The sequence below is a fragment of the Somniosus microcephalus genome, chromosome 12, assembly GCF_052327205.1.
Source record: "Somniosus microcephalus isolate GS21.2 chromosome 12, FLI_Smic_1.0, whole genome shotgun sequence".
Taxonomy (NCBI): domain Eukaryota; kingdom Metazoa; phylum Chordata; class Chondrichthyes; order Squaliformes; family Somniosidae; genus Somniosus; species Somniosus microcephalus.
The window spans coordinates 99,356,534-99,383,557 of NC_140998.1; the positions used below are offsets into that span (position 1 = coordinate 99,356,534).

The 27,024-nt window shown below is 42.8% G+C and overlaps 1 protein-coding gene across 1 annotated transcript in view; it reads right to left on the reverse strand.

The window, feature by feature from the left end:
* ralgapa1 (Ral GTPase activating protein catalytic subunit alpha 1) overlaps positions 1–27,024 on the reverse strand; it is a 251,419-nt gene that overhangs the window by 164,668 nt on the left and 59,727 nt on the right. The window contains exons 4-7 of the mRNA XM_086002312.1: positions 16,836–16,893; positions 16,086–16,129; positions 13,174–13,351; positions 8,741–8,847 (exon numbers count right to left, since the gene is read on the reverse strand). Of these exons, the coding sequence (XP_085858438.1) occupies positions 8,741–8,847; positions 13,174–13,351; positions 16,086–16,129; positions 16,836–16,893 (387 nt within the window). The remainder of the gene's footprint in view (positions 1–8,740; positions 8,848–13,173; positions 13,352–16,085; positions 16,130–16,835; positions 16,894–27,024) is intronic.

Here is a 27,024-nt window from a genome sequence, read left to right on the forward strand (position 1 = left end):
TATATTTTCTCCATTGGTAGCACTGTAGCCCTCCCCTCAACTCTCAGCTCTCTCCGCAACTCAGGCACCCCATGCAAACAATTCCAGTTAACAGGTCTTTTCAATACTCCTCAGTTTAAATGGGTTTCTTTCAGTTTTCCTTCTCATCTATACCTTTGTGCAGCATAAATTTCTTTTCGGAAGTGCCCATGAGCCCCGGGGTCCCTGCACCCGTAGAGAAATAAAAATATAGCAGCGCATCACTGTTCCCACTCCTGACTCTGCTTCAAAAAATCTGTTATAGGCTCTTTGCCCCATGTTCTGCAGCTTTGTGGAGCGTCCGGTTTCTTTTGCCTCTGCATCGAAAGGCCTCATGATCCCCGATTCCCCGTAATGTTCAGAGGGAACTGATAATTGCGGGTTAGGTTGTCCAAAGATGTGCGGGTTAGGTTGATTGGCCATGATAAAAAAAAAAATTGGCCCTTAGTGTTAGGGGGGATTAAATACGTGGGGTTACGGGGATAGGGGATAGGGCTTGGATGGGATGGCTGTCGGTGTAGGGACCGGGTGCTAGGGTTTGGATGATCAGCCATGATCTCGTTGAATGGCGGAGCAGGCTCGAAGGGCCTACTCCTGCTCCTAGTTTCTATGTTTCTAAATACCCTCCTTTAAAACTTGCCTCGGTCTCAAAACTCAATTTATTACCCAGTGCTCTGCACCTTGCTGGAAAACGTTTGTTTTGCCCTGCTTGGATTTCATGCTGCTGCCTGCTTGGCGTCATCTTAAAACTGAGAAATACATTTATAATAACATCTGCACTCCTTTGATCTTGATGTTTCCACAAAAAAATTAAGCTTGTATTTTACCACCTCCAAATCAAACCAACGATTCATTACTCCCAGGCCCACCCTGAAGGGAGTACCATCCATGGATAACTAAGGAAGTAAAGGATGGTATCAAATTAAAAACGAAAGCATACAATGTTGCCAAGATTGGCGGGAGACCAGAGGATTGGGAAAATTTTTAAAAACCAGCAAAGGATGACTAAAAAAATAAAGAGAGAAGATGAATTGAGAGAGTAAACTGGCAAGAAACATTAAAACAGATAGTAAGAGCTTCTACGGGTATATAAAAAGGAAGAGGGTAGCTAAAGTAAACATTGGTCCCTTAGAGGATGAGACTGGGGAATTAATAATGGGGAATGGGGAAATGGCAGAGACTCTGAACAAATATTTTGTATCTGTCTTCAAGGTGGAAGATACTAATAACATCCCAATAATGGATAATCAAGGGGCCACAAGGAGGGGAGAACTAAAGACAATCACCATCACTAAGGAAATAGTACTTGGTAAAATAATGGGTCTAAAAGACGACAAGTCCCCTGGACCAGATGGCCTGCATCCCAGGGTCTTAAAAGTGGCTGCAGAGATAGTGGATGCATTGGTTGCAATATACTAAAATTCCCTGGACTCTGGAGAGGTCCCAGTGGATTAAAAAACTACAAAATGTAACATTTGAGAAAGGAGGGAGACAGAAAGCAGGAAACTATAGACCAGTTAGCCTAACATCTGTCATTGGGAAAATGCTGGAGTCCTTCATTAAGGAAGCAGTAGCAAGGCATTTGGAAAATAATAATGCAATCAAGCGGAGTCAGCATGGTTTTATGAAAGGGAAATCATGTTTAACAAATTTGCTGGAGTTCTTTGAGGAGGTAATGAGCAGGGTGGACAAAGGTAAACCAGTGGATGTGGTGTATTTGGATTTCCAGAAGGCATTCGATAAGGTGCCACATAAAAGGTTACTGCATAAGAGCTCACGGAATTGGGGGTAATATATTAGCATGGATAGAGAATTGGCTAGCAAACAGGAAGCAGAGAGTCGGGATAAATGGGTCATTTTCCAGTTGGCAAACGGTAGCTAGTGGGGTGCCACAGGGATCGGTGCTGGGGCCTCAACTATTTACAATCTACATTAATGACTTGGACGAAGGGACCGAGTGTAATATAGCCAAGTTTGCGGATGATACAAAGATGGGTGGGAAAGCAAGTTATGCAGAGGACTCAAAGAACCTGCAAAGGGACATAGACAGGCTAAGTGAGTTGGCAAACATTTGGCAGATGGAGCATAATGTGGGAAAGTGCGAGGTTATCCACTTTGGCAGGAAAAATAAAAAAGCAAATTGGAGAGAAATTACAAAATGCTACAGTTCAGAGGGACCTGGGGGGCCTTGTGCATTAAACACACAAAATTAGCATGCAGGTACAGCAAGTAATCAAAAAGGCAAATGGAATGTTGGCCTTCATTTCAAAGGGGTTGGAATATAAAAGCAGGGAAGTCCTGCTACAACTGTACAGGGTATTGGTGAGACCACACCTTGAGTACGGCGTACAGTTTTGGTCTCCTTATTTAAGGAAGGATATACTTGCATTGCAGGTAGTTCAGAGACGATTCACTAGGTTAATTCCAGAGATGAGGAGGTTGACTTATGAGGAAAGGTTGAGCAGGCTGGGCCTATACTCAGAGCCCCGAGACCGGAGAGGCAGCGGAGCTGCAAGGGATCACCAGAGGCGGCGGAGGATAAAAGGAGCAGCCCGAGGCAGCGAGACCCAGAGCCCCGAGACCGGAGAGGCAGCGGAGCTGCAAGGGATCACCAGAGGCAGCGGAGGATAAAAGAAGCAGCCCGAGGCAGCGAGGCCCAGAGCCCCGAGACCGGAGAGGCAGCGGAGCTGCAAGGGATCACCAGAGGCGGCGGAGGATAAAAGGAGCAGCCCGAGGCAGCGAGGCCCAGAGCCCCGAGACCGGAGAGGCAGCGGAGCTGCAAGGGATCACCAGAGGCGTACCAATCCAGGTTCCGGGAGAGGTGTAAAAAGTAATCCAAGTGTGACGTCACCAGGAAGCAGGCAAGTGATTGGTTGGTGAGTATTTCTTTTATTACAAGCTTAAATTCTGCGGTTTATATTTTCTTGGGTCTCTGTGGTGTAGTGGGGACAGTTGGTAAATAAGCGCCCTAGAGTATATCTTTAACTGGTGGTATTGAATTAATTTAAATTAATTAAAGGGGTAAGTCATGCCAGGAGAGCCCAGCCCCGTGTTATGCTCCTCTTGCTCTATGTGGGAATTCAGGGACGCTGCCAGTGTCCCTGATGACCACGTGTGCCAGAAATGCATCCAGCTGCAGCTACTAACGGGCCGTATTGAGGCGCTGGAGCTGCAGATGGATGGGTTGTGGAGCATTCATGATGCTGAGAGGGTCGTGGATTACACGTTTGAGGAGTTGGTCACGTCGCAGGGTAGGGCTGCACAGGCAGAAGGGAAATGGGTGACCACCAGGCGGAGCAGTCGAAGCAGGCAGGTAGTGCAGAAGACCCCTGTGGCCATCCCCCTTTCAAACAGGTATACCAATTTGGATACTGTTGAGGGGGATGACTCACCAGGGGAAAGCAGCAGCGGCCAACTTCCTGGCGCCGGGGGTGTTGCTGCTGCTCAGGAAGGGAGGAAAAAGAGTGGGAGAGCAATAGTGGTAGGGGATTCTATCTTAAGGGGAACAGATAGACGGTTCTGTGGCCGTAGGCGTGACTCCAGGATGGTTTGTTGCCTCCCTGGTGCCAGGGTCAAGGATGTCACTGAACGGCTGCAGCACATTCTGAAAGGGGAGGGTGAACAGGCAGAGGTCGTGGTTCACATTGGGACCAACGACATAGGTAGGAAGAGGGATGAGGTCCTGCAACAAGAATTTAAAGGAGCTAGGTAGCAGATTAAAGAGCAGGACCTCAAAGGTTGTAATCTCTGGATTATTCCCGGTGCCACGTGCTAGTGAGTATAGGAATAGGAGGATAGAGCAGATGAATGCGTGGCTAAAGAGTTGGTGCAGGAGGGAGGGCTTTAGTTTCCTGGATCACTGGGCCTGCTTCTGGGAAAGGTGGGACTTGTACAAGTCGGACAGGTTGCACCTGAACCAGAGCGGGACAAATATCCTTGCGGGGAGGTTTGCTAGCACTGTTTGGGGGGGTTTAAACTAAAATGGCAAGGGGTTGGGAACCTGAGCAGGGAAACAGAGGAAAGGAAAACAGGGATAAAAGCAAAAGATAGGAAGGAGAAAAACAAAAGTGGCAGTCAGAGAAATCAACGGTTTAAATCAAACGTGGCCACAGTAAATAATAATTCTAATAGGTCTAAGAGCGTTAAAAAAACAAGCCTGAAGGCTTTGTGTCTTAATGCAAGAAGCATTTGTCATAAGGTGGATGAACTGGCTGCGCAAATAGAGGTAAACGAATACAATTTGGTTGGGATTACAGAAACGTGGCTCAAGGATGGCCAAGACTGGGAACTCAACATCCAGGGGTATTCGATATTCAGGAAAGATAGGCAAAAAGGAAAGGGAGGTGGGGTAGCATTACTGGTTAAAGAAGGGATTAATACAATTGTAATGAAGGATATTAGCTCTGATGATGTGGAATCTATATGGGTAGAATTGAGAAATACTAAGGGGAAAAAAACATTAGTGGGAGTGGTATATAGACCTCCAAACAGTAAGGTGGAGGTTGGGGATGGCATTAAAAGGGAAATTAAAGAAGCGTGCAATAAGGGCACAGCAGTCATCATGGGTGACTTTAATCTACATATAGATTGGGCCAACCAAATGAGTAACAATACTGTGGCGGAAGAATGCCTGGAGTGTTTACGGGATGGTTTCCTGGACCAATATGTCGAGGAACCAACCATAGATCAGGCCATCTTAGATTGGGTATTATGTAACGAGAAAGGATTAATTAGCAATCTTGTTGTACGAGGCCTCTTGGGTCGGAGCGATCATAATATGATCGAATTCTTCATTAAGATGGAGAATGAAGTAGTTGACTCAGAGACAAGGGTCCTCAATTTAAATAAAGGAAACTACGATGGTCTGAGGAGCGAGTTGGGTAGGATTGAGTGGGGAATGGCGCTCAAAGGGTTGACGGTGGATAGGCAATGGCAAACATTCAAAGACCGAATGGATGAGCTACAGAATTTGTTCATCCCAGTTTGGCATAAAAATAAAACAAAAAAGGTGACTCAACCGTGGCTAACAAGGGAAATTAGGGATAGCATAAGATCCAAGGAGAGGACATATAAATTGGCTAGAAAAAGCAATAATCCTGAGGATTGGGAGCAGTTTAGGAGTCAACAAAGGAGGACAAAGGGATTAATTAAGAAAGGGAAAATAGAATATGAGAGTAAGCTACCAGGGAACATAAAAACTGACTGTAAAAGCTTTTATAGATATGTGAAGAGAAAAAGATTAGTGAAGTCAAGCGTAGGTCCCTTACAGTCAGAATCAGGGGAATTTATAATGGAAAACAAGGAAATGGCAGACCAACTAAATACATACTTTGGTTCTGTCTTCACAAAGGAGGACACAAATAACCTCCCAGAGATGCCGGGGAACATAGGGTCTGATGAAAGAGAGGAACTGAAAGAAATCAGTATTTGTAGAAAAATGGTGTTAGGAAAAGTGATGGGACTAAAGGCCGATAAATCCCCAGGGCCTGATGGTCTACATCCCAGGGTACTTAAGGAAGTGGCCCTAGAGATAGTAGATGCATTACTGGTCATCTTCCAGAACTCGATAGACTCTGGAACGGTACCCATGGATTGGAGGGTAGCTAATGTCACCCCACTATTCAAAAAAGGTGGTAGAGAAAAAGCGGGGAATTATAGACCGGTAAGCCTGACATCGGTAGTGGGGAAAATGCTAGAGTCTATTATAAAAGATGTAATAGCAGAGCACTTGGAAAGCAGTGACAGGATCGGACAAAGTCAACATGGATTTACAAAAGGTAAATCATGCTTGACTAATCTACTGGAATTTTTTGAGGATGTAACTGGTAAAATAGATAAGGGAGAACCAGTGGATGTGGTGTATTTGGACTTTCAGAAGGCTTTCGATAAGGTCCCACACAAGAGATTAGCGTGCAAAATTAAGGCACATGGGATTGGGGGCAAGGTATTGACTTGGATAGAGAACTGGTTGGCGGACAGAAGGCAAAGAGTTGGAATAAACGGGTCGTTTTCCGAGTGGCAGGCAGTGACTAGTGGGGTACCGCAAGGATCGGTCCTTGGACCCCAGCTGTTCACAATATATATTAATGATCTGGACGAGGGAATTGGATGGAATATCTCCAAATTTGCAGACGACACAAAGCTGGGCGGGAGGGTAAGCTGCGAGGAGGATGTCGGGAAACTCCAGTACGATTTGGACAGGTTGGGTGATTGGGCAGAAACAGGGCAAATGCACTATAATGTGGATAAATGTGAGGTTATCCACTTTGGTGGCAAAAACAGGAAGGCAGATTATTATTTGAATGGCAATAGATTGGGAGAAGGGGAAGTGCAGAGAGAGCTGGGCGTCCTTGTGCACCAGTCGCTGAAGGTAAGCATGCAGGTGCAGCAGGCGGTTAAGAAGGCAAATGGTATGTTGGCCTTCGTAGCAAGAGGGTTCAAGTACAGGAAGAAGGATGTCTTGCTACAGTTGTACAGGGCCTTGGTGAGACCGCACCTTGAGTATTGTGTGCAGTTTTGGTCACCTTACCTGAGGAAGGACGTTCTTGCCATGGAGGGAGTGCAGCGAAGATTCACCAGGCTGATACCTGGGATGGCAGGAATGACGTATGAGGAGAGATTGTGTCGATTGGGCTTATGCTCACTGGAGTCTAGAAGATTGAGAGGGGATCTCATAGAAACCTATAAAATTGTTAGGTCTGGACAGACTAGATGTCGGAAGGATGTTTCTGATGGCCGGGGAGTCCAGAACCAGGGGTCATAGTCTAAGGATAAGGGGTAAGCCATTTAGGACTGAAATGAGGAGGAATTTCTTCACCCAGAGAGTGGTGAACCTGTGGAATTCTCTGCCACAGAGGGCGGTGGAGGCTAGTTCATTAAATATATTCAAGAAAGAGTTGGATATATTTCTTGAGGCTAAAGGGATCAAGGGATATGGGGAAAAGGCAGGGACAGCGTACTGAATTTGGATGATCAGCCATGATCACATTGAATGGCGGAGCAGGCTCGAAGGGCCGAATGGCCGACTCCTGCTCCTATCTTCTATGTTTCTATACTCATTGGAATTTAGAAGAATGAGAGGTGATCTTATTGAAACATATAGGATACCGAGGGGGTTCGACAAGGTAGATGCAGAGAGGATGTTTCCTCTCGTGGGGAAATCTAGAACGCGGGGGCACAGTTTTAGAATAAAGGGTCGCCCTTCTAGAACTGAGATGAGGAGGAATTTCTTCTCTCAGGGTTGTAAATCTGTGGAATTCTCGGCCCCATAGAGTTGTGGAGGCTGGGTCATTTAATACATTTAAGGTGGAGATAGACAGATTTTTTGCAATATATGAGAGTGAAGGGTTATGGGGAGCGGGCTGGGAAGTGGCTTTGAGCCCAAGATCAGCCATGATCTTATTGCATGGCAGAGCGGGCTCGAGGGGCCAAGTGGCCTATTCCTGCTCCTATTTCTTATGTTCTTATGAAACAACCTTCCCACAGACTCATTCTAGTTCTGTATAGAGAGGAATGTTCATCCTACTCCCAGCTTGCATCCCATGGGCTTTTACTTTCGTGACCAGTCTGCCATGCGGGACCTCATCAAAAGCCTTGCTAAAATCCATATAGACTACATCAAACGCACTACCCTCATTGACCCTCCTTATTACCGCTTCAGAAAATTCAATCAAGTTAGTCAAACATGACCTTCCCTTAACAAATCCATGCTGACTGTCCCTGATTAATGAGTGTCTTTCTAAATGAAGATTTATCCTGTCCCTCAGAATTTTTTCCAATAATTTTCCTACCACCGAGGTGAGGCTGACTGGCCTGTAATTACTCGGTCTATCCCTTTCTCTCTTTTCAAACAATGGTACCACGTTAGCAGTCGTCTGGCACCACACCTGTAGCCAGAGAGAATTGGAAAATGATGGTCAGAGCCTCTGCTATTTCCTCTCTTACTTCTCTTAACAGTCTGGGATACATTTCATCCAGGCCTGGGGATTTATCCACTTTCAAAGATGCTAAACCCCTTAATACTTCCTCTTTTACTATGTTTATTTCATTTAATATTTCACACTCCTCCTCCGATTGAAATGTCTGCATCATCCCTCTCTTTTGTGAAAACAGATGCAAAGTATTAATTAAGAACCATACCCATGTCTTCCGCTTCCACACACGGGTTACCTTTATGATCCCCAATAGGCCCTACTCTTACTTTAGTTATCCTCTTGCTCTTAATGTATTTATAAAACATCTTTGGGTTTTCCTTGATTTTACTTGCCAATATTTTTTCATGCCCTCTCTGCTTTCCGAATTTCCTTTTTGATTTCACCCCTGCACTTTCTATACTCCTCTCGGCTTTCTGCAGCATTAAGTCCTCGGTATCTGACGTAAGCTTCCCTTTTTTTCCCCTTTATCCTACCCTGTATGCCCCTTGACATCCAGGGAGCTCTAGATTTGTTAGTCCCACCCTTTTTCTTTAAGGGAACTCTCACTATCTTCTCCTGATGGACTGGGAAAAAAAAACAGTATGTATGCCATAAAGTGAGATTATGACCAACATTGGCAGAGGTCTGGAATCAATTTGCCTACCCATAGGTTCTCTATCTGAAATAATTCTATGCAATATTGATAAAAATACAGTAGTTTAAATTAGTTTGGTGGTAGAATAATTAGACTTTAGGCCCATTAACAGGGTTTAGTAGGGTTAGTACAATAAAGTGTCTACCTGGATTACCATATATTTTAGCAGTGCATCAAGAAAGTAGCTTGTAAGATCATCTTGTCCTTTGTCTCCGGATTGTGGGGGTACAAGGGGAGTGATTTCTTCTGGAGTGACTTGAGCTGTCAGGTAAATATAGAAGTACAACAGTGATCATGTGCCAAAAACATTATAATGTGTACGTTCGAATATAGAATATATTTTATTTATGGACAAGAATATTATGATCTAAAATTCTCACCGACACAAATCTGTCCTTAAAACACATTTAGCATCTCTCTTTTTGAACGGGTTTATTTACCATGAGATGCTAACAGCAGTGAGTATACCACACACATTCCTATCTGGCTCTATATGATGACCAATGACTAAGTAATATGTGGCATTTCTTTGTTTTCCCCTTCTGATCTTAGTGGTCAATTATTTTGGCACTGGCTCAGAGTGCTCAAGTAGCAACTTCTTTAAAATCAACTCAGTTTATCTACATCAACAACAACAACAACTTGCATTTATATAGCAGCTTTAACATACAGGAAACTTTGGTTTATCCGGAGGTTAACTGTCCAGAATGCTCGAGCCACCGGCAAAAATCAGGAGCCGTTTTGTTAGGTTTTTTTTTCTTTTCGTTGCTTTTTTTCACCAGTCAGGCTCTGCAAGGTCTCACTGAAGCTGTTGCTAAGCTACAGAGACGCTTGCAAGGTACGGCTGACTGTTTAGAAGCTGTTGCTCAGCAACAGGGTTTGTTGCCAGATACGGAGCTCAAAATCTCCGTATGTTTCAACATTAGCGCTGGTTTGTCCGGCAGTTTTGATGGGACGGCAACAGCTCGGTCCCGTCGGTGCTGGATAGCACAAAGTTTCCTGTAGTAAAACATCCCAAGGCGTTTCACAGGAGCGTTATCAAACATAATTTAACACCAAGTCATACAAGGAGATATTAGAACAGATTGGTCAAAGTAGTAAGTTTTAAGGAGTGTCTTATAGGAGGAGAGAGAGGTAGAGAGGTTTAGGGAAGGAATTCTAGAGCTTAGGGCATAGGCAGCTGAAAGCACAGCCACCAATGGTGGAGAAATTAAAATAGGGGATGCGCAGGAGGCCAGAACTAGAGGACAGCCGAAATCTCAGAGTGATGTAGGGCTGGAGGAGGTTACAGAGATAAGGCCATGGAGGGATTTAAAAACAAGGGTGAGAATTTTAAAACTGAGACGTTGCCGGACTGGGAGCCAATGTAGCTCAGCGAGCACAGGGGTTATGGGTGAACGGGACTTGATGCGAGTTAGGATACGAGCAGCAGAGTTTTGGATGAGATGAAGTTTATGGAGGGTGAAAGATGGGAGGCTGGCTAAGAGAGCGTTGGAATAGACAAGTCTAGAGATAACAAAGGCATGGATGAGGGTTTCAGCATTGGAGGTGCTGAGGCAGGGGCAGAGTTGGGCAATGTTATGGCTGTGGAAGTAGGTGGTCTTGGCGATGAAGCAGATATGTGGTCAGAAGCTCATCTCGGGGTCAAATTTGACACCAAGGTTGCAAACGGTCTGGCTCAGCCTCAGGAAGTCGCCAGGGAGAGGGATGGAGTCGGTGGCTAGGGAATGGAACCTGTGGCAGGGACAATAGACAATGGCTTCAGTCTTCCCCACACTTATTGGGAGGAAATTTCTGCTTATCCGGTACTGGATGTCAGACAAGCAGCGTGACAAATTAGAGACAGTGGAAGGGCTGAGAGAGGTGGTGGTAAAGTAAAGCTGGGTGTCGTCAGCGTACATGTGGAATCTGACGTTGTGTTTTCGGATAAATGTCGTCCAGGGGCAGCATGCAGTTTTGGTGGGAATAGGGTTGAGGGAGCATGAAAAAGATGAGCTCGGAGAGGGCACGAGGGGAAATAAGAAAGAAACTAGAGAAAGATGAGAGTTTAGGGCTAGGGTATGTGTACTGGAGTCTTGTGCTATTTATGTTCTGTTGATTAAGCTATGTTATATTGCAACATTTATTTAGATGTTTTGATTGCTCTCCACTACTGACCTGCCAGTGAGAGGAGAAAGCATAATGAAACATAATGAAAACACCACCGCCTTCCTTCACAAGAGATGTTAAATTCCAGAAGTTAATTTTATAGTGAAATTATGGGGCAAGCCAGAATAAATCCTAAACACCTTTCCTTTAATTCTCGCCCCATAAATAAATGCTTGGATTTTTTTTTTTTAAGTCAAAATGTGAGATTTAGTATATTTCTGAGAGACTTTGTAAGAAGCCATCATCGTACTTGGGATTTTCAACGATCTTATCATAGAAGAACTGGAAAATGGTTTTAACTTAATTTAAATTTACAAAGGGTTACAATCAATTTTGCAGCCAGAGCTTTGGGGTGTTGTTGGTTGGGGGGGGGGGGGGGGGGGGAAGAGTTGTATAATCGAGCCAATCCAGACAGATCAATCTGTGGAATAATTGCTGTGTTTAGATCAGACAAATGAAGGCAATTCAGGATCATTGTATTAGGATAGCCCTATTCAACTTCCGAGTGTCTCAATCAGGCCAAGGTGGGGTTGGGGGGGGCGGTTAACAGCAGCCAATTTAATTGGCAGCTCTACTGACCCAACCCCCAGACAAAGAGAGGGTCAAGTAGCCAACTTCCAGTCCAGGTACAGGATAAAAGAAAGGAGAAGCACATGTTCACGGTTAGTTGATAAGATCTGTAGAGAGAAGCAGGTAAGGTCCTAAGCCAGTTTACCTCAAGAAGAAAGCTGACGAGGCTCACAGCCTTGGTCTGACTGAGTGAAAGAGTGGATTGAAATAAATAATTTAGCTCAATGACAGTGTGGTGTGTTCTGTTTGTTACATTGAAATTAAGTTATAAAGTTAGATGAAATTTACTATAATCTGTACATTCAGTTGCTGACTGTAAAATAAAACAGTTTAATTAACTGGTACCTAGCCACATATCACCAAAGTATTAAACACTCCACCTATCAGTAGATTGGATTAGTGCATGCAAGATCACGTGCGAGGATCACAATATTCAGTTCATGTATCATGGGGATCTTGTTACAGCCTGGGTCATGCCATCATATAACAAGATATTTGGCAGCACAAGTGAACTCCTGATTGTAAGGGAAATGGAGTCCACTTACAGGAGTGACCATTGGGACTATCTAGAGAAGACCCAGAATTTGTAACAAACATCAACTCAAGTCAACAAGACTTAATACATCTGCCCCAATTCAGACTTCCTCCATCTCATTGTGTTCCTGTGGATCTCCAATGCTGGCACTGGCCAATTGGAAGAAGCTATTAGAATAATTTGCCAGGTCAAATATTTTATTGGATAGCACTGAATGGTTTGTACAGAATGATTGCAAATTATAGTACACAAAATAATTTAATTTTTAAATGTGACTTTGACAGAGCTAAATAATTACAATCAAATGGAGATAATTTGCAGCAACAGAACACAGATAGCAATTTTCATTTAAACTCAGAGCTACTTTAGGAGTAAGAAATTTAAGTTGTATTTACAGCACACGTGCTATTTAAACTACTGCAATTAGTCTGATAAGAGCATTTCTTGGTGCAATCCCCTAGAACTGTACAAATATGCTTCCGTAAGAGTTTATTTTTCTGATTAACAGTTTAGTTTTTTGGAGACTAGGTCTAAATATATACATACCAGTGGTTTCAGGTTTACAACATTAAATGGATTCCTAAGTTTTAAATCTATTACATAACAGGCTGAGGGGTACCGAATACAGGTCTTCAAAATTATGAAAGGTTTTGATAAGAGTAGGCACAGAGAGGGAGTGTTGCCACTTGTGTGGAAGAGCAAAACTAGAGGCCATCAATACAAGATAGTCACCAAGAAATCAAATAGGGAATTCAGAAGAAACTTCTTTACCCAGAGAATGGTGAGAATGTAGAACATGTTACCACAGGGAGTAGTTGAGACAAATAGTATCGATGCATTTAAGGGATGCTGGATAAGCATATGAGGGAGAAGGGAATAGAAGGTTATGCTGATGGATTTAGATGAGGAAGGATGGGAGGAGGCTCGAGTGGAGCATAAACACTGGCATGGACTGGTTGGGCCAAATGGCCTGTTTCTGTGCCGTATATTCTATGTAATCCGAAGTAAACTGATGTTGAATGAGTCTTTAACAATGGTATTTAAAAATAGTTCTCTTTCCAATTTGCAGTTTTACTACAACATTGCATCACCAAAAGGTGGACTGATTAAGACTGGTGAAATGAGGTCAAATACAAATTGTTAAGTTGCTTTATTTTACAGTCAACAGATACTTTTTGTGCAATTACATTAGAATTGGAAGCATAATTGCATTTACGTTGATTGGGGTATGGCATTTACACCTGTATCAGTACTGTACAGCAACAAGGAGGTGGGGGAAAGAAAAATTTCAGGATACTACTGAAAGGCCATCATAGAAAATACACAGTCCTTACTTTCTTGAAGATGAAGTGGAGAGTTAATCAGATTGTCTAGTGTTCGAGGCCCATGCTCCGATGGCAGAGGTGGGAAGCCGGGGATAAGGCAGGCAAAAATCAGTAGCTGTTCTTCAGTGCAATTTTGCTGGAGTGCTTGCATCCACAACAAAAAGAGACGCACACCTTCTCTTCGAATCTGAAATGGATAGAAAATTAATTCAATTAAAAAAAAATTAAAATTACAAATTTAAAAATAACAGATATGAAAACTTGTTTTATATTTTTATTTAAACACTTTCTATTCATTACTTAACTAATAAAATTTAATATCAATTAACTGTTTAAAAAAATAATGCTAAACCAAGTGTGCATGTAACTCATGAAAAGTTTTCAGTGTTTAAAGTACAATTTAAAGGACTGAACTTCTCCAAAGGTGCATAAAATTATGGCTTTAAAGAACATAAGAACTAAGAGCAGGAGTAGGCCATTCGGTCCCTCGAGCCTGCTCCGCCATTCAATAAGATCATGGCTGATCTTTGACGTCAACTCCACTTTCCTGCCCAATCCCCACATCCCTCGATTCCCCTAGAGTCAAAAATCTATCTAGCTCAGCCTTGAATATACTCAATGACTCAGCATCCACAGCCCTTTGGGATAGAGAATTCCAAAGATTCACAACCCTCTGAGTGAAGAAATTCCTCCTCATCTCGGTCTTAAATGGCCAACCCCTTTGAAATAAAGAGTAGCTTGCCTTTCAAAAGCTAGGCTTTATTAACCTTAAAAAACCAACAGTACATGTTAAGCACCCAGTCTCAACCAAGCTGTAGAGAACTGAATTTAAGATGGCCACCACAGGTCACATGGAATCAACTAACCAATAAGTTTACAGCATATATCTCAAGGCAGGAAAACAGGCAACCAATTACAATGCTTCTTATAAAACAAGAATAATCACCACACCCTTATTTTGAGACGATGCCCCCTAGTTCTAGATTCACCAGCCAGGGGAAACAACCTCTCAGCATCCTCCCTGTTAAACCCCCTAAGAATCTTGTATGTTTCAATGAGATCACCTCTCATTCCTCTAAACTCCAGAGAGTATAGACTCAATCTCTCCTCAGAGGGCAACCCTCTCATCCCAGGGATCAGTCTAGTGAACCTTTGTTGCACCACCTCGAAGGCATGCATGTCCTTTCTCAGATAAGGAGACAAAAATGGTGCACAGTACTCCAGGTGTGGTCTCACCAAAGCCCTGTACAATTGTAGTAAGACTTCCTTACACTTGTACGTCAACCCCCTTGCAATAAAGGCCAACATACCATTTGCCTTCCGAATTGCTTGCGGTACCTACATGCTAACTTTGTTTCCTGTACGAGGATACCTAAATCTCTAGTTTCTCACCATTTAAAAACTATTGTTTCTCTATTCTGCCTACCAAAGTGAATAACCTCACATTATACTCCATCTCCCACCTTATTGCCCACTCACTTAACCTGTCTATATCCCTTTTCAGGCTCTTTGCGTCCTCCTCACAGCTTACTTTCCCACCGAGCTTTGCATTGTCAGCAAACTTGGATACATTGCACTCAGTCCCTTCATCTAAAATCATTGATATACATTGTAAATAGCAGAGGCCTTGCGGCACCCCAATAGTTACAGCCTGCCAACCAGACAATGACCAGTTTATCCCTACTCTGTTTTCTGTCAGTTAACCAATCCTCAATCCATGCTAAATGTATTACCCCCAACCCCATGAGCCTTATCTTGCGCAGCAACCTTTTATGTGGCAACTTATCGAATGCCTTTTGGAAGTCCAAATATACGACATCCACTGGTTACCCTTTATTTACCCTGCTAATTACATCCTCAAAAAACTCTAATAAATTTGTCAAACACGATTTCCCTTTCATAAACCGTGTTGGCTCTGCCTAGTCATACGATGATTTTCTAAGTGCCCCGTTGCCACTTCCTTAATAATGGACTCCAGCAATTTCCCCGACGACTGATGTCAAGCTAACTGGCTTGTAGTTTCCAGTTTTCTCTCTCCCTCCTTTCTTTTTGAATAGCAGGGTTACATTTGTTACCTTCTAATCTGTTCTAGAATCTAGGGAATTTTGGAAGATCACAACCAATGCATCCATGATCTCTGCAGCCACCTCTTTTAGAACCCTAGGATGTAGGACATCAGGTCCAGGGGATTTGTCAGCTTTTAGTATCATTAGTTTTACAAGTACTTATTCTCTACTGATGTTAATTACTTTATGTTTCTCACTCTTATTAGCCCCTTGGTTCCCCACTATTTTTGGTATGCTTTTTGTGTCTTCTACTGTGAAGACAGATACAAAATATTTCTTTAAAGTCTCTGCCATTTCCTTATTCCCCATTATAATTTCACCTGTCTCAGCCTCTAAGGGACCAACGCTTACTTTTACTACTCTCTTCCTTTTTACATACTTGTAGAAGCTCTTACAATCTGTTTTTATATTTCTTGTTAGTTTACTCTAATATTCTATTTTCTCCCTTATCAATTTTTTGGTCATCCTTTGCTGGTTTCTAAAGCTCTCCCAATCCTCAGGTTTACTACTAGTCTTCACAACATTATAAGCCTCGTCTTTTAATCAAATACTATCCTTAACTTATTTAGTTAGCCACGGATGGATCGCTTTTTCCATGGAGTTTTTATTTTTCAATGGAATGTATATTCCTTTAAAAAATAAATTTCAAAAGAAGCTTTATATACCATAAAACAGCCAATCTCTGAAGACAGTGAAATAATCCTGGGATAACCAAATCTTTGAAAAAATAGTAAAATATTCTACCAAACACAAAGGTCAAATATGGGATAAATACAAACATGCATCAAATCATACTGGGTTTCAGGAAATGTCTAATGATGTCTTAAAAAGTTTCTTTAAAAAAAAATGCAAAACCTTCAAGGAATTCCCAACATGAAGGAGTTTCTTTAAAATCAGGCCTGCAAAACAAAGAAAGGCAACATTTGCAACACTGAAAAAAGTACACTGAAAACACAGTATAGTTTAAGGGCAAAATGTCCGAGTTCTCGGTCAGACTTGGTAAGTACTTTAATCAAGTCCTTGGCATTCTCTGTTTTACTCTTGGTGACCTTTGTACCCTATGGCATCATTTTATTGCCAAAAGGAAAAGGAGAGACCACCTTTTATATAAATTGTTGCACTATTAAGTTACTGTTTTTAAAATATATATATGCATGTAGGCATGAACATTCATTTAAATATATTTTTTCAAATGCCCTACTTTCTTTTTCACAACATTGCTGAAATAACTTGTGTTGAAGGCTTGATCCAGAGATGTTTAGAATATACAATCTTTAAATACAATAAATAAAAATGAACAGTTTTACACCATGATTTTCCTCAGTAAATTATTAGCCATAAAGACTTACGTAACAGCATACAGCTAAACAATTTTATCGATCTGATGTCACTAGTCAGAGCACTACACTATAGCTAGAAAACCTTGGATGGAAATATTTACCATGACTAACTGAAGAGATGTAATTTATGTTTTCACTAGTCATTGTTTAGGCTATTGCATGCACAAGACAGCTGCAAAAGACCATTAATTAAAACATATATTTACTTTTTTAAACAAATATTTATTGGTATAATCAACATTTTACTAAGGAACTGTAAAGTTACCTATGCTGTGGAACTGCCATCTGCTCTGAATTCTTTCTGGAAGGTGTTGCAGAATTTTCTGCAAAACAAGGAAATTTCAATCAAGGTTTGCCTTGAAAGAAAGCATGGATAACAGAAAAATACAAAGAAAATGTTCCATTAAAACTTAACTAGCAAGTTTCTGCAAAAAAAGCAGTTTTACTAAGAAAATTGCAGGGGAGATGTGGAAGTTTTTTTATATAAAAAAGTTTAGTTCAAATTTAGCACTGAACTGCAGTTGCAAGAAGCAAATAAATCAAAACCGGATACTCTTGGGGGAAGATTGTGGCTATTCGCTATTTATATAAGTAAACTGTAAATGTGCTTTTTGCACACACGTTTACAATTTTGCTTTAATTGCATAACAATGGAAATCTTATCCGCTAAGGAGTTTAAGAACACTGGCCTAGATTTTCCGGGGCTTTTGACCGCACGAAAATCCAAACTTGCGATCTGTAAAGTTTCAGCTTGACAGATCCACTGCATCCCCAGGAAATGCCCAGCGAATGTCAGTGAAACTCTTACACCTGGTAAAAGCAGGCGTCGGGCCTTCTTTTACCAGCGTAAGAGTTTAAATAAATATTTAAATAGTTTTTAATTAATTATTTAAACATAAAACCTAACTAGCAGGGTAGATAAAGGGGAACCAGTGGATGTAGTATATTTGGATTTCCAAAAGGCATTCGATAAGGTGCCACATAAAAGGTTATTATGCAAGATTAGGGCTCATGGGGTTGGGGGTAATTTAGTAGCATGGATAGAGGATTGGTTAAAGGACAGAAAACAGTGAGTAGGAATAAAAGGATTTTTTCAGGTTGGCAGGCTGTAACTAGTGGGGTGCCACAGAGATCAGAGTTGGAGCCTCAGCTACTTACAATCTATATTAATGACCTAGATGAAGGGACCAAGTATAATGTATTCAAGTTTGCTGATGGTACAAAGCTAGGTGGGACAGTAAGCTGTGAGGAGAACAAAAGAGTCTGCAAAGGAATATAGATAGACTGTGAGTGGGCAGTAAGGTGGAAGATGGAGTATAATGTAAGGAAATGTGAGGTTATTCACTTTGGTAGGAATAGAAAAACAAAATATTTTTTAAATGGCAAGAAACTTTCAAATGTTGGTGTTGAGAGAGATTTGGGTGTCCTCGTGCAAGAAACACAGAAAGCTTGCATGCAGGTACAGCAAGCAATAAGGAAGGCAAATGGCATGTTGACCTTTATTGCAAGGGGGGTTGGAGTATAAGAGTAAGGAAGTCTTGCTACAATTGTACAGGGACCTTGGTGAGACCACACCTGGAGTACTGTGCAGTTTTGGTCTCCTTATCTAAGGAAGGATATACTTGCCTTGGAGGCAGTGCAACAAAGGTTCACTAGATTGATTCCTGGGATGAGAGGGCTGTCCTATGATGAGAGATTGTGCAGAATGGGCCTATACTCTTTGGAGTTTAGAAGAATGAGAGGTGATCTCATTGAAACATACAAGATTCTGAAGGAGATTGACAGGGTCGATACTGAGAGGTTGTTTCTCCTGGATGGAGTGTCTAGAACTAGGGGGCATAGCCTCAGGATAAGGGTTAGACCATTTAAGACCGAGATGAGGAGGAATTTCTTCACTCGGGGGGTTGTGAATCTTTGGAATTCTCTGCCCCAGAGGGCTGTGAATGCTGAGTCTTTGAGTATATTCAAGGCTGAGATGGATAGATTTTTGACTTTAGGGGAATCAAGGGATATGGAGATCGGGCGTGAAAGTGGAGTTGAAGTCGACGATCAGCCATGATCTTATTGAATGGCGGAGCAGGCTCGAGGGGCCATATGGCCTACTCCTGTTCGTAAAAAAAACTTTTAAATTAGTTATGTTATTTTTAGCCGCATTAAAACGTTTACATTTATTTTTCAAAACATTTACATTTTTGTTTTAAATGTTTAATTTAATTGTATTTTAATTAATTTTGAACATGTAATGATTTATTTTTATTTAACTGTTGTGTAATTGTGTTTTTTAGGGGATTCCTATTCATGCTTATGGGGTTTCTATATGTAAATGGAATCTCCATAAGCATAATGGGGATCCTCTTTTTGATTGGTTGGCCTGGCCCACATGATCCATGGGGCACTTGTGAATCGCCTGCACCCCTGGGATTGGTGGGCCTTTACACATGGGTACGTGTAGAGGCCCAGGAGTGCGAGTCTACAGGACCATCAGGTAGGTTCGTATTTTTCTCGCGGTTCGGAGACATTCGCCCGCGGGAAGCCTCCAACTGCAAATTCATGCCCCACTGTATTTTAAACTCTGGTATCGCGATTAAAATCTAGTCCAGGTTGTGCAGAGGCTCCCTTGTAGGTAGCTGTATGGGACTCGGGAAAAATCTTCCAGCAGCCTCAACTATGTGCCCAATGGTCAAGAGCCTAAACTAGCCATAATTTGGTACTGAATAGCGATGTCACTGAGAGAACCCACAAAAATCACTAGTGTGGGAAATGGAAATGTTATAGTAGTAAGTGCATGTTTCTGAAGTTAGGTTTAAAGCACATCTTTGTGGGACAAGGCTTCACTCTGCATCAGACCCATCCTATAGCCCTCACAGAAATATTTCACGAGGACACTGAATACATCAGCTTTAATATTGCTCACAATGACAAAGATGAAGCACTTTTTTTTTATTTTTAAAAAGGCCCTAGTCTCAAGTGTTATGCAATTTCATTCAAGACAAGAAATATCCAATGAAATTAAAAAGATTAAATTTGGGTCACAACGTCACTACATGTGCATAGATTACATCGTTTATATATAGAAATGAGGATAGGTCACAGATGCAAATGAAAAAAAACTAGTGATGTATACCAATGATGTTAGCTGTGGCTCAGTTGGTAACACTCTCACCCGAGTCAGAAGGGTGTGTTTCAAGTCCCACTCCAGAGACGCGAGTACAAAATCTAGGCTAACACTTCAGTGCAGTACTATGGGAGTGCTGTGCTGTTGGAGGTGCTATCTTTCGGATGAGACATTAAAATGTGGCCCCATCTGTTGTGTATGTACCTTTAAGAGAATAACTGGTCTCAGACTGCAGTACCGGCAGTGACCACCCCTGTATAAAAGGCGCTAGTGAGCCTCTGTTGTTTTCAGTTTCACTATTGACTTCCATCAGTAAAGACGTGCTTTGTTCAACTCCTGCTGTCCGTGTCTCAATCATTCACGGACGTAATACTGGCGACGAGCAGATACGAACCTACCTACAGTCTGCACCACCTCCTGGGATCCATTCCTACAGCGAAGTGAGCAGAGGTCGAGGCCAGAAAGAAAAGAAAGTAAGAGGCAGTAGAAACGGGCGTCGACCGTGGGCATCCGCCCTGTGTTGCGGAGTTGAAGATTGCCGGAGAAGCTGTCGGAAGCGGGGCCTGGTTCCTGTCGACGGTGCTTCAGCTAATCGGGCTGGTGGCAGATAGTGCACTGATCCTTCCTGGGCTGCGGCGGTCGTGAACTCGAGCGGGTGGTTTGCAACGGGGCCGAGCAGCGTTGTCGGGAAGAGAGAGAGAGGGTGGAGCACACAGGGCGCGGCCGGTGCTACGAAGCCGGGCTGCGTATAGACCCGCAAATAGGGAGGCAAGAGTCCCACAGGGTTGTTCCACGACGGGAAAATAATATAAAAAGAAATATTAAACGCGCAAGAAACCACGAGGAGCTGCAGGTTGCAACGGGAACCGCGGAAAGCAGCGCTAGCATCAGCGGGGAAGAAGGTAAAGCGCGGGAGGCACCATTTTGTTAAATCGGGGAAGAAGGCAAAGCGCGGGAGGCGCCATTTTAGATTTGCAAGATGCCGAAGACTGGCTGTATCACTGCTTTTGATAATACAATGGAGGACTGGACCACGTATGTGGAAAGAGTCGAGGTATATTTCGAGGCAAACGAAATAGCGGAGGAGAAAAAGGCATCGATATTGCTAAACTTAATGGGCGCTAGAACGTACGGCCTATTGCGGGGCCTGATTACTCCAGCCAAACCGAAGGCGAAGAGTTTTAACGAAATTGTTGCTGTCCTACAGGAACACCAAAACCCTGCACCGCTGTTGATAGCAGAAAGATTTAAATTCCACAGGAGAACTCAGCATAAAGATGAGAGCAATGCCGAGTACCTTACGGAACTACGCAAGCTATCAAAGCACTGCCAGTTCGGAGAAGGACTGGCAGATACCCTACGGGACAAATTTGTCTGTGGACTCCCGAGTGAAGGAATACAGAAGAAGTTACTATCAGAGAAAGAGCTGACGCTAGATAAGGCTTTCAGCGTGGCAGTATCGTATGAAGCAGCAGCCAGGGGAGCTGCAGAAATTCAACAAAATCCACAGGAATACGGCACCCACAAAATGACACGGGGATTTGCAAAATGTTATCGCTGCGGCAGAACTAACCATGACCAGAAGGACTGCTGGTCCAAAGACAAAATATGCAGGCAATGCGGGAAGATGGGACACATTGCACGAGTTTGCAGGTCTGGGAAGAAGACCAGCGACAACAAAAAGGCTACTAAGGAACCGTACAAGAAAGTACAAAAGATGACGGACAGTAGTTCCGAAGACCAGATGAGCGATAGTGAATCCGAGAACAGGAGACTAAGCTGTCTCAAACTTCACAATGTAATCGCAAAAGAGGATCACCGAACCATTTGGGTCACCCTCACGATAGCAGGGTCCCAAGTTAAAATGGAATTGGATACAGGATCAGCGCTAACCGTCATGAATCGACGAGACTACGAGCGGCTATTTTCACACATACCCTTGAGAGAGACATCCATCGTCTTGACGACGTATACGGGGCAAAAAGTATACCCCAGAGGAAAAATAAGGGTGCCTGTCGAATACAACAGCAAGAAAATAAGGAAATTGTATCTCTACATACTGCCAAATGGTGGACCACTGTTATTGGGACGGGAATGGATCAGGAAGATAAACTTAGATTGGCACTCCATTCATGCAATGACGGTGGGCGGTAAAAAAGATGAAGACGTCACTCCTGGACGATTGTCAACAATCTTAGCTAACGCCAAGGAGGTATTTCAACAAGAACTGGGCACGCTTAAAGGCGTAACCGCCTCGATAAAAATTGAAGAGAATGCAGTTCCCAAGTTTTTCAAAGCAAGACCGGTACCATATGCAATTCGCCCAGCCGTCGAGGCAGAGCCGGAGAATCTGGAGAAGGCAGGCGTGTTGTCTAAGTTAGACTGGAGCAAGTGGGCGACACCCATCGTTCCTGTCATGAAGAAAACGTTAAGCAATAAGTCCGGGGAGCCAAGGAAGATTAGCATCTGTGGGGATTTCAAGGTGACGGTGAACCCAGTCCTTCACACAGTGCAATATCCTCTTCCAAGAATAGAAGACATCTTCGCCTCACTGTCTGGAGGGAAGCGTTTTACAAAAATTGACCCAGCACAAGCATATTTGCAGATGGAGGTTGAAGAGTCCTCTAGGAAGTATCTCACGATAAACACTCACAAAGGTCTTTACCAGTATCATCGATTGGTATTCGGAGTAGCATCGGCTCCGGCGATATGGCAAAGAGCGATGGAACAAGTCCTGCAAGGGATTCCGGGGACTCAGTGTTACTTGGACGACATCCTTGTGACAGGTGAAGATGACAGTGAACACCTTAACAACCTAGAACAGGTGCTCACTAGACTACGGGAACATGGGCTGCGAGCCAACCGCCCCAAGTGCGAATTTTTTTAAGAAGCAGATATCGTATTGTGGCCACGTGATTGATGAAGAGGGGTTACATAAGTCCCCTGACAAAATTGAAGCGGTTGTTAAGGCCCCAGCGCCTGAAAATGTGTCGCAACTGAGGTCATTCCTCGGATTGGTGAATTACGACCTAAGTTTTTGCCGAATTTGTCGACAATTCTGCACCCACTGAACGCCCTGCTACGAACGGGGGTAGCATGGAAATGGAGCGATGATTGTAAGCGGGCCTTTCAGAAGAGTAAGGACTTAATCACTTCAAGGGAAGTATTGGCTCACTACAACCCAGCACTGCCGATCAGACTGGCGTGTGATGCGTCTCCCTACGGCATTGGGGCGGTGCTGTCACATAAATTCCTTGATGGTTTAGAGAGGCCGATAGCTTTTGCGTCACGCTCATTAACTTCTGCCGTGCGTAACTATGCCCAGATTGACAGAGAGGCCCTGAGCCTCGTGTGGGGGGGTGAAGAAGTTCAATCACTACCTGCACGGTCAAAAATTTACTCTACTAACTGATCATCAACCTCTTGTCTCCATTTTCAATCCTCAGAAGGGCGTACCGATAATGACAGCACAACGGCTGCAGAGGTGGTCCCTCTTCCTAGGGGCACACCAATATGACATCGAGTACAACGGAACTAAACAGCATGGAAATGCTGATGGATTGTCACGCCTACCGTTGCCAACGGTGGAAGAAAACGACCTCGCAGTGGATCCAATGGAGTTATTCCACTCGACCATAGTCGAATGTCTCCCTGTGACGAATGCAAACATAGAAAAGGAAACACGGAATGACCCGACATTATCACGGGTCTATGATTTAACGGTGAAGGGATGGCCAGCACATGGCGAACCACTGCTGCCAGCATTCTCGCCGAGAAGAGAACAGCTGTCAGTGTGCAGAGGAACCTTGATGTGTGGATCCAGAGTAGTAATTCCACCTAAGTTGACGGATAGAGTGCTCAATGAGCTTCATGAGGGTCATCTGGGTGGGGTAAAAATGAAGAACTTAGCCAGAGCGTTTGTGTGGTGGCCGAGAATCGATAGAGAAATCGAAGAGATGACCAAGAGCTGTGCAGGATGCCAGAAGGTCCAAAACGCCCCACCACAAGCTCCTCTGCATCCATGGGAGTGGCCCTCATCTCCATGGCAAAGGGTGCACATTGATTTTGCTGGTCCCTTCATGGACTCGATGTTTTTAATTGCGGTGGATGCACAAAGTGGCCAGAGGTAATAAAAATGTCCTCAACCACCACGGAAAAAACGATCACAGTTTTACGAACCATATTCGCCAGGAATGGGCTGCCTGAACAGATTTGCTCTGACAATGGACCACAGTTTGTGTCTGAAGAGTTCCGGAGGTTCTTAAAGAATAATGGTGTTAACCATTACACATCTGCCCCATATCATCCAGCCACTAATGGATTGGCCGAGAGGTTTGTCCAAACATTCAAGAAAGCTATCAAGGCAATGTGTAATGAAGATATACCCCTGCAACACAAGGTGGACAACTTCTTGTTTGCCTACCGGAATGCGACACATGCGGTTACCAACCAAACTCCAGCCATGATGTTCTTCAATCGAAGACTACGATGCCGCTTGGATTTGGTTAAGCCAAACGTCCGAAGAGATGTGGAGAACAGGCAGTTTCAGAATATGAATGAAAGGCCGACCAGGAGTTTTAAGATAGGTCAACCAGTTTTGGCCCGGGACTACCGCACTGAGAAATGGCAGCCAGGAACAATTTGTACACGGCAAGGACCTCTCATGTATACCGTGGACGTTGGAGAGAGCATTGTAAGACGCCATGCTGACCAGATTCTAGAGTCACTGGGAAACGTCAACTCCACACCACGATCTGATACACCTGGCAGTGAAATCGACGTACCAATTGCAGCTACCGCAGAACCGGTGATATTGGAAGATGAACCAAACAACGACATTGATCCCGACTCAACCTTGCCAGAGGAACCTGATACCCCAAAGAGGCGTTATCCAGACAGAATCAGGAAGCCTCCTCAAAGACTGAACTTATAATTGCTTAAACTTAACCAATGTATCTAGCAACCGTAATTGTGATTGTAATTAGTTATCATTTAGTTGTTAAATGAATGTTACGTACTGTTCATCTAAAAGGGGAGGAATTGTTGTGTATGTACCTTTAAGAGAATAACTGGTCTCAGACTGCAGTACCGGCAGTGACCACCCCTGTATAAAAGGCGCTAGTGAGCCTCTGTTGTTTTTCAGTTTCACTATTGACTTCCATCAGTAAAGACGTGTTTTGTTCAACTCCTGCTGTCCGTGTCTCAATCACTCACGGACGTAATACCATCTGTTCTCTCAGGTGGGCATATTTCGAATGGCACTATTTTGAAGCAGAGCTAGGGAGTTCTCCCCAGTGTCCTAGCCAATACTTATCCCTCAACCAATATCACTAAAACAGATTATCTGGTCATCATCACATTGCTGTTTGTGGGAGCTTGCTGTGCACAAATTGGCTGCTGCGTTTTCTACATTACAACAGTGACTACACTTCAAAAGTGCTTCAGTGGCTGCGAAGCGCTTTGAGGCGTCCTGAGGTCGTGAAAGGTGCTATATAAACAAAAGTTCTCTCTTTCTTTACACAAATAGCTTGCATGACTTTCCATATATCCAATTTCCATTCCAGGACAAACATTTTAGGATGCATTAAACATAGATTTGTAGTGTTCAACTATTAGATTATACTGCATAGTGTCATACATTACATTCCTCTTCAATATATAACTGATTTTCCACAATCTCTATTTATCCAGGTAACACACAAAACGTCATCATGATACGAGAACCAAATTTCTTAAAGTATTTTAGACAGCATTTGCATCAATAAGGCAAGCTAAAAAAAGAAAAAGAAAAGCTTGCATTTATATATGCTATGGCAGATTAAACAATTTAGTAGTGGCACATCCATCCACACCATGACTGCTGGCAAATAAAGTCTTAACTTAAGTCATGAAACTGAATAATCAGACAAACTGGACCATTTAAATCAGGATGTTCAAACTTTGCCTTTGTGTAACTCAGGGACATTATATATATCCATGTTCCCATAAATTTGCACAGTTCAAGTTGCTGATACCATCAGATCTTGGTGCTCTAATTTAGGATTTAATTCACCAATAAGGTAACAGTGCCAAGAACAACTCTTTCCCAATCTTCATGGGCACTAAATTTAAACATTACAAACTAGTGAAAAATCCATAACCAAAAAACAGAACTGAGCTGCCGAAGCTTCAAGAACCAGATTGCCACAGTTTGGGGGTTACACTGGGTCCATGGGACATAGTTTGGACATCCCCAATTTGAATGAATGGATTCAAACTCGCAATGGCGTAAATCAATGCCACATAACTCAAGTATAAAATTCACACTGTAACTAATGTAACACAGGCTTAACAGAACCACCCTCCACATAAATGAATGGTTTTAGTTTTCAAAAGTCTACATTTTAGTTGAGCATAAACAAGTAGGGAATAGATTATTCAGAAAGAGTTTTAATCTTGGTGCAAAAATCATACCACAGTTTTCAAAGGGCTACACCCAAGCCTCCAGCAAAGCTCAATTCTCAAGAGTATTATGCATTCACTTATCAGACTTCAAATGATTCTACCATGGGCGTTGCAACACTGGCTGAATAACTATGGGTTCATTTCTAGGTCAATCATGGAGTTGTTTTCTTTACCATAAGATACTTTAACCCTCTACTCAACAATTTTTTTTTTACAAAAAAATTTAATTAACTCAATTAAAAAGGAAACTTAGTATTTTAGGATGCATTAAACATAGAACATTGTGTATTTATGTGACGTACAATGAAAGTTACATGCACAATATTGTACTTACGAGACTAACTAGCAGAAAGAGTCCCTAAACTGTGTTGGAACTGCAATTTAAAGTTTTATTTGCAAGTTGTGAAAATAAAATTGTTAGTACATAATGGAAAATGAAATTTTAATCACTTTCAAGAAATGGAATTCCGCTAAATGTCTATAGTTATGTATCAAGCTTTTAAAAAAAAAGTACACTTGCAAAAAAAAAACACCTTCCTAGAACACTGAATTCTTAACCCTTCAATTTTCACCACAGTTAAGATTTGTTGAATTTTACTATTTAAACTTGGAGCAAAATGTACAAACAAGACAAAAGTAGGATATAATTAAGTGAAAAAGAACTTAAAATTACATTAGCTGATCTCCCAAGGTGTTGCTCACAGCAATTTGGAAGATATAGGCCTGGAATTTGCAGTCAGCAGCGAAGCAAAGGTGATTGTTGCTGCTCCAAAAGTAAGCTTCGCACAAAGCTCTCGCCATCTCTGTGGCGAGAATTTCCGGTTTTCCGACGTGTAATTGAAATCAACGGAAGTTAATGGGGATTTCAAGCGAAGAGCTGCTGAAATGTCAACAG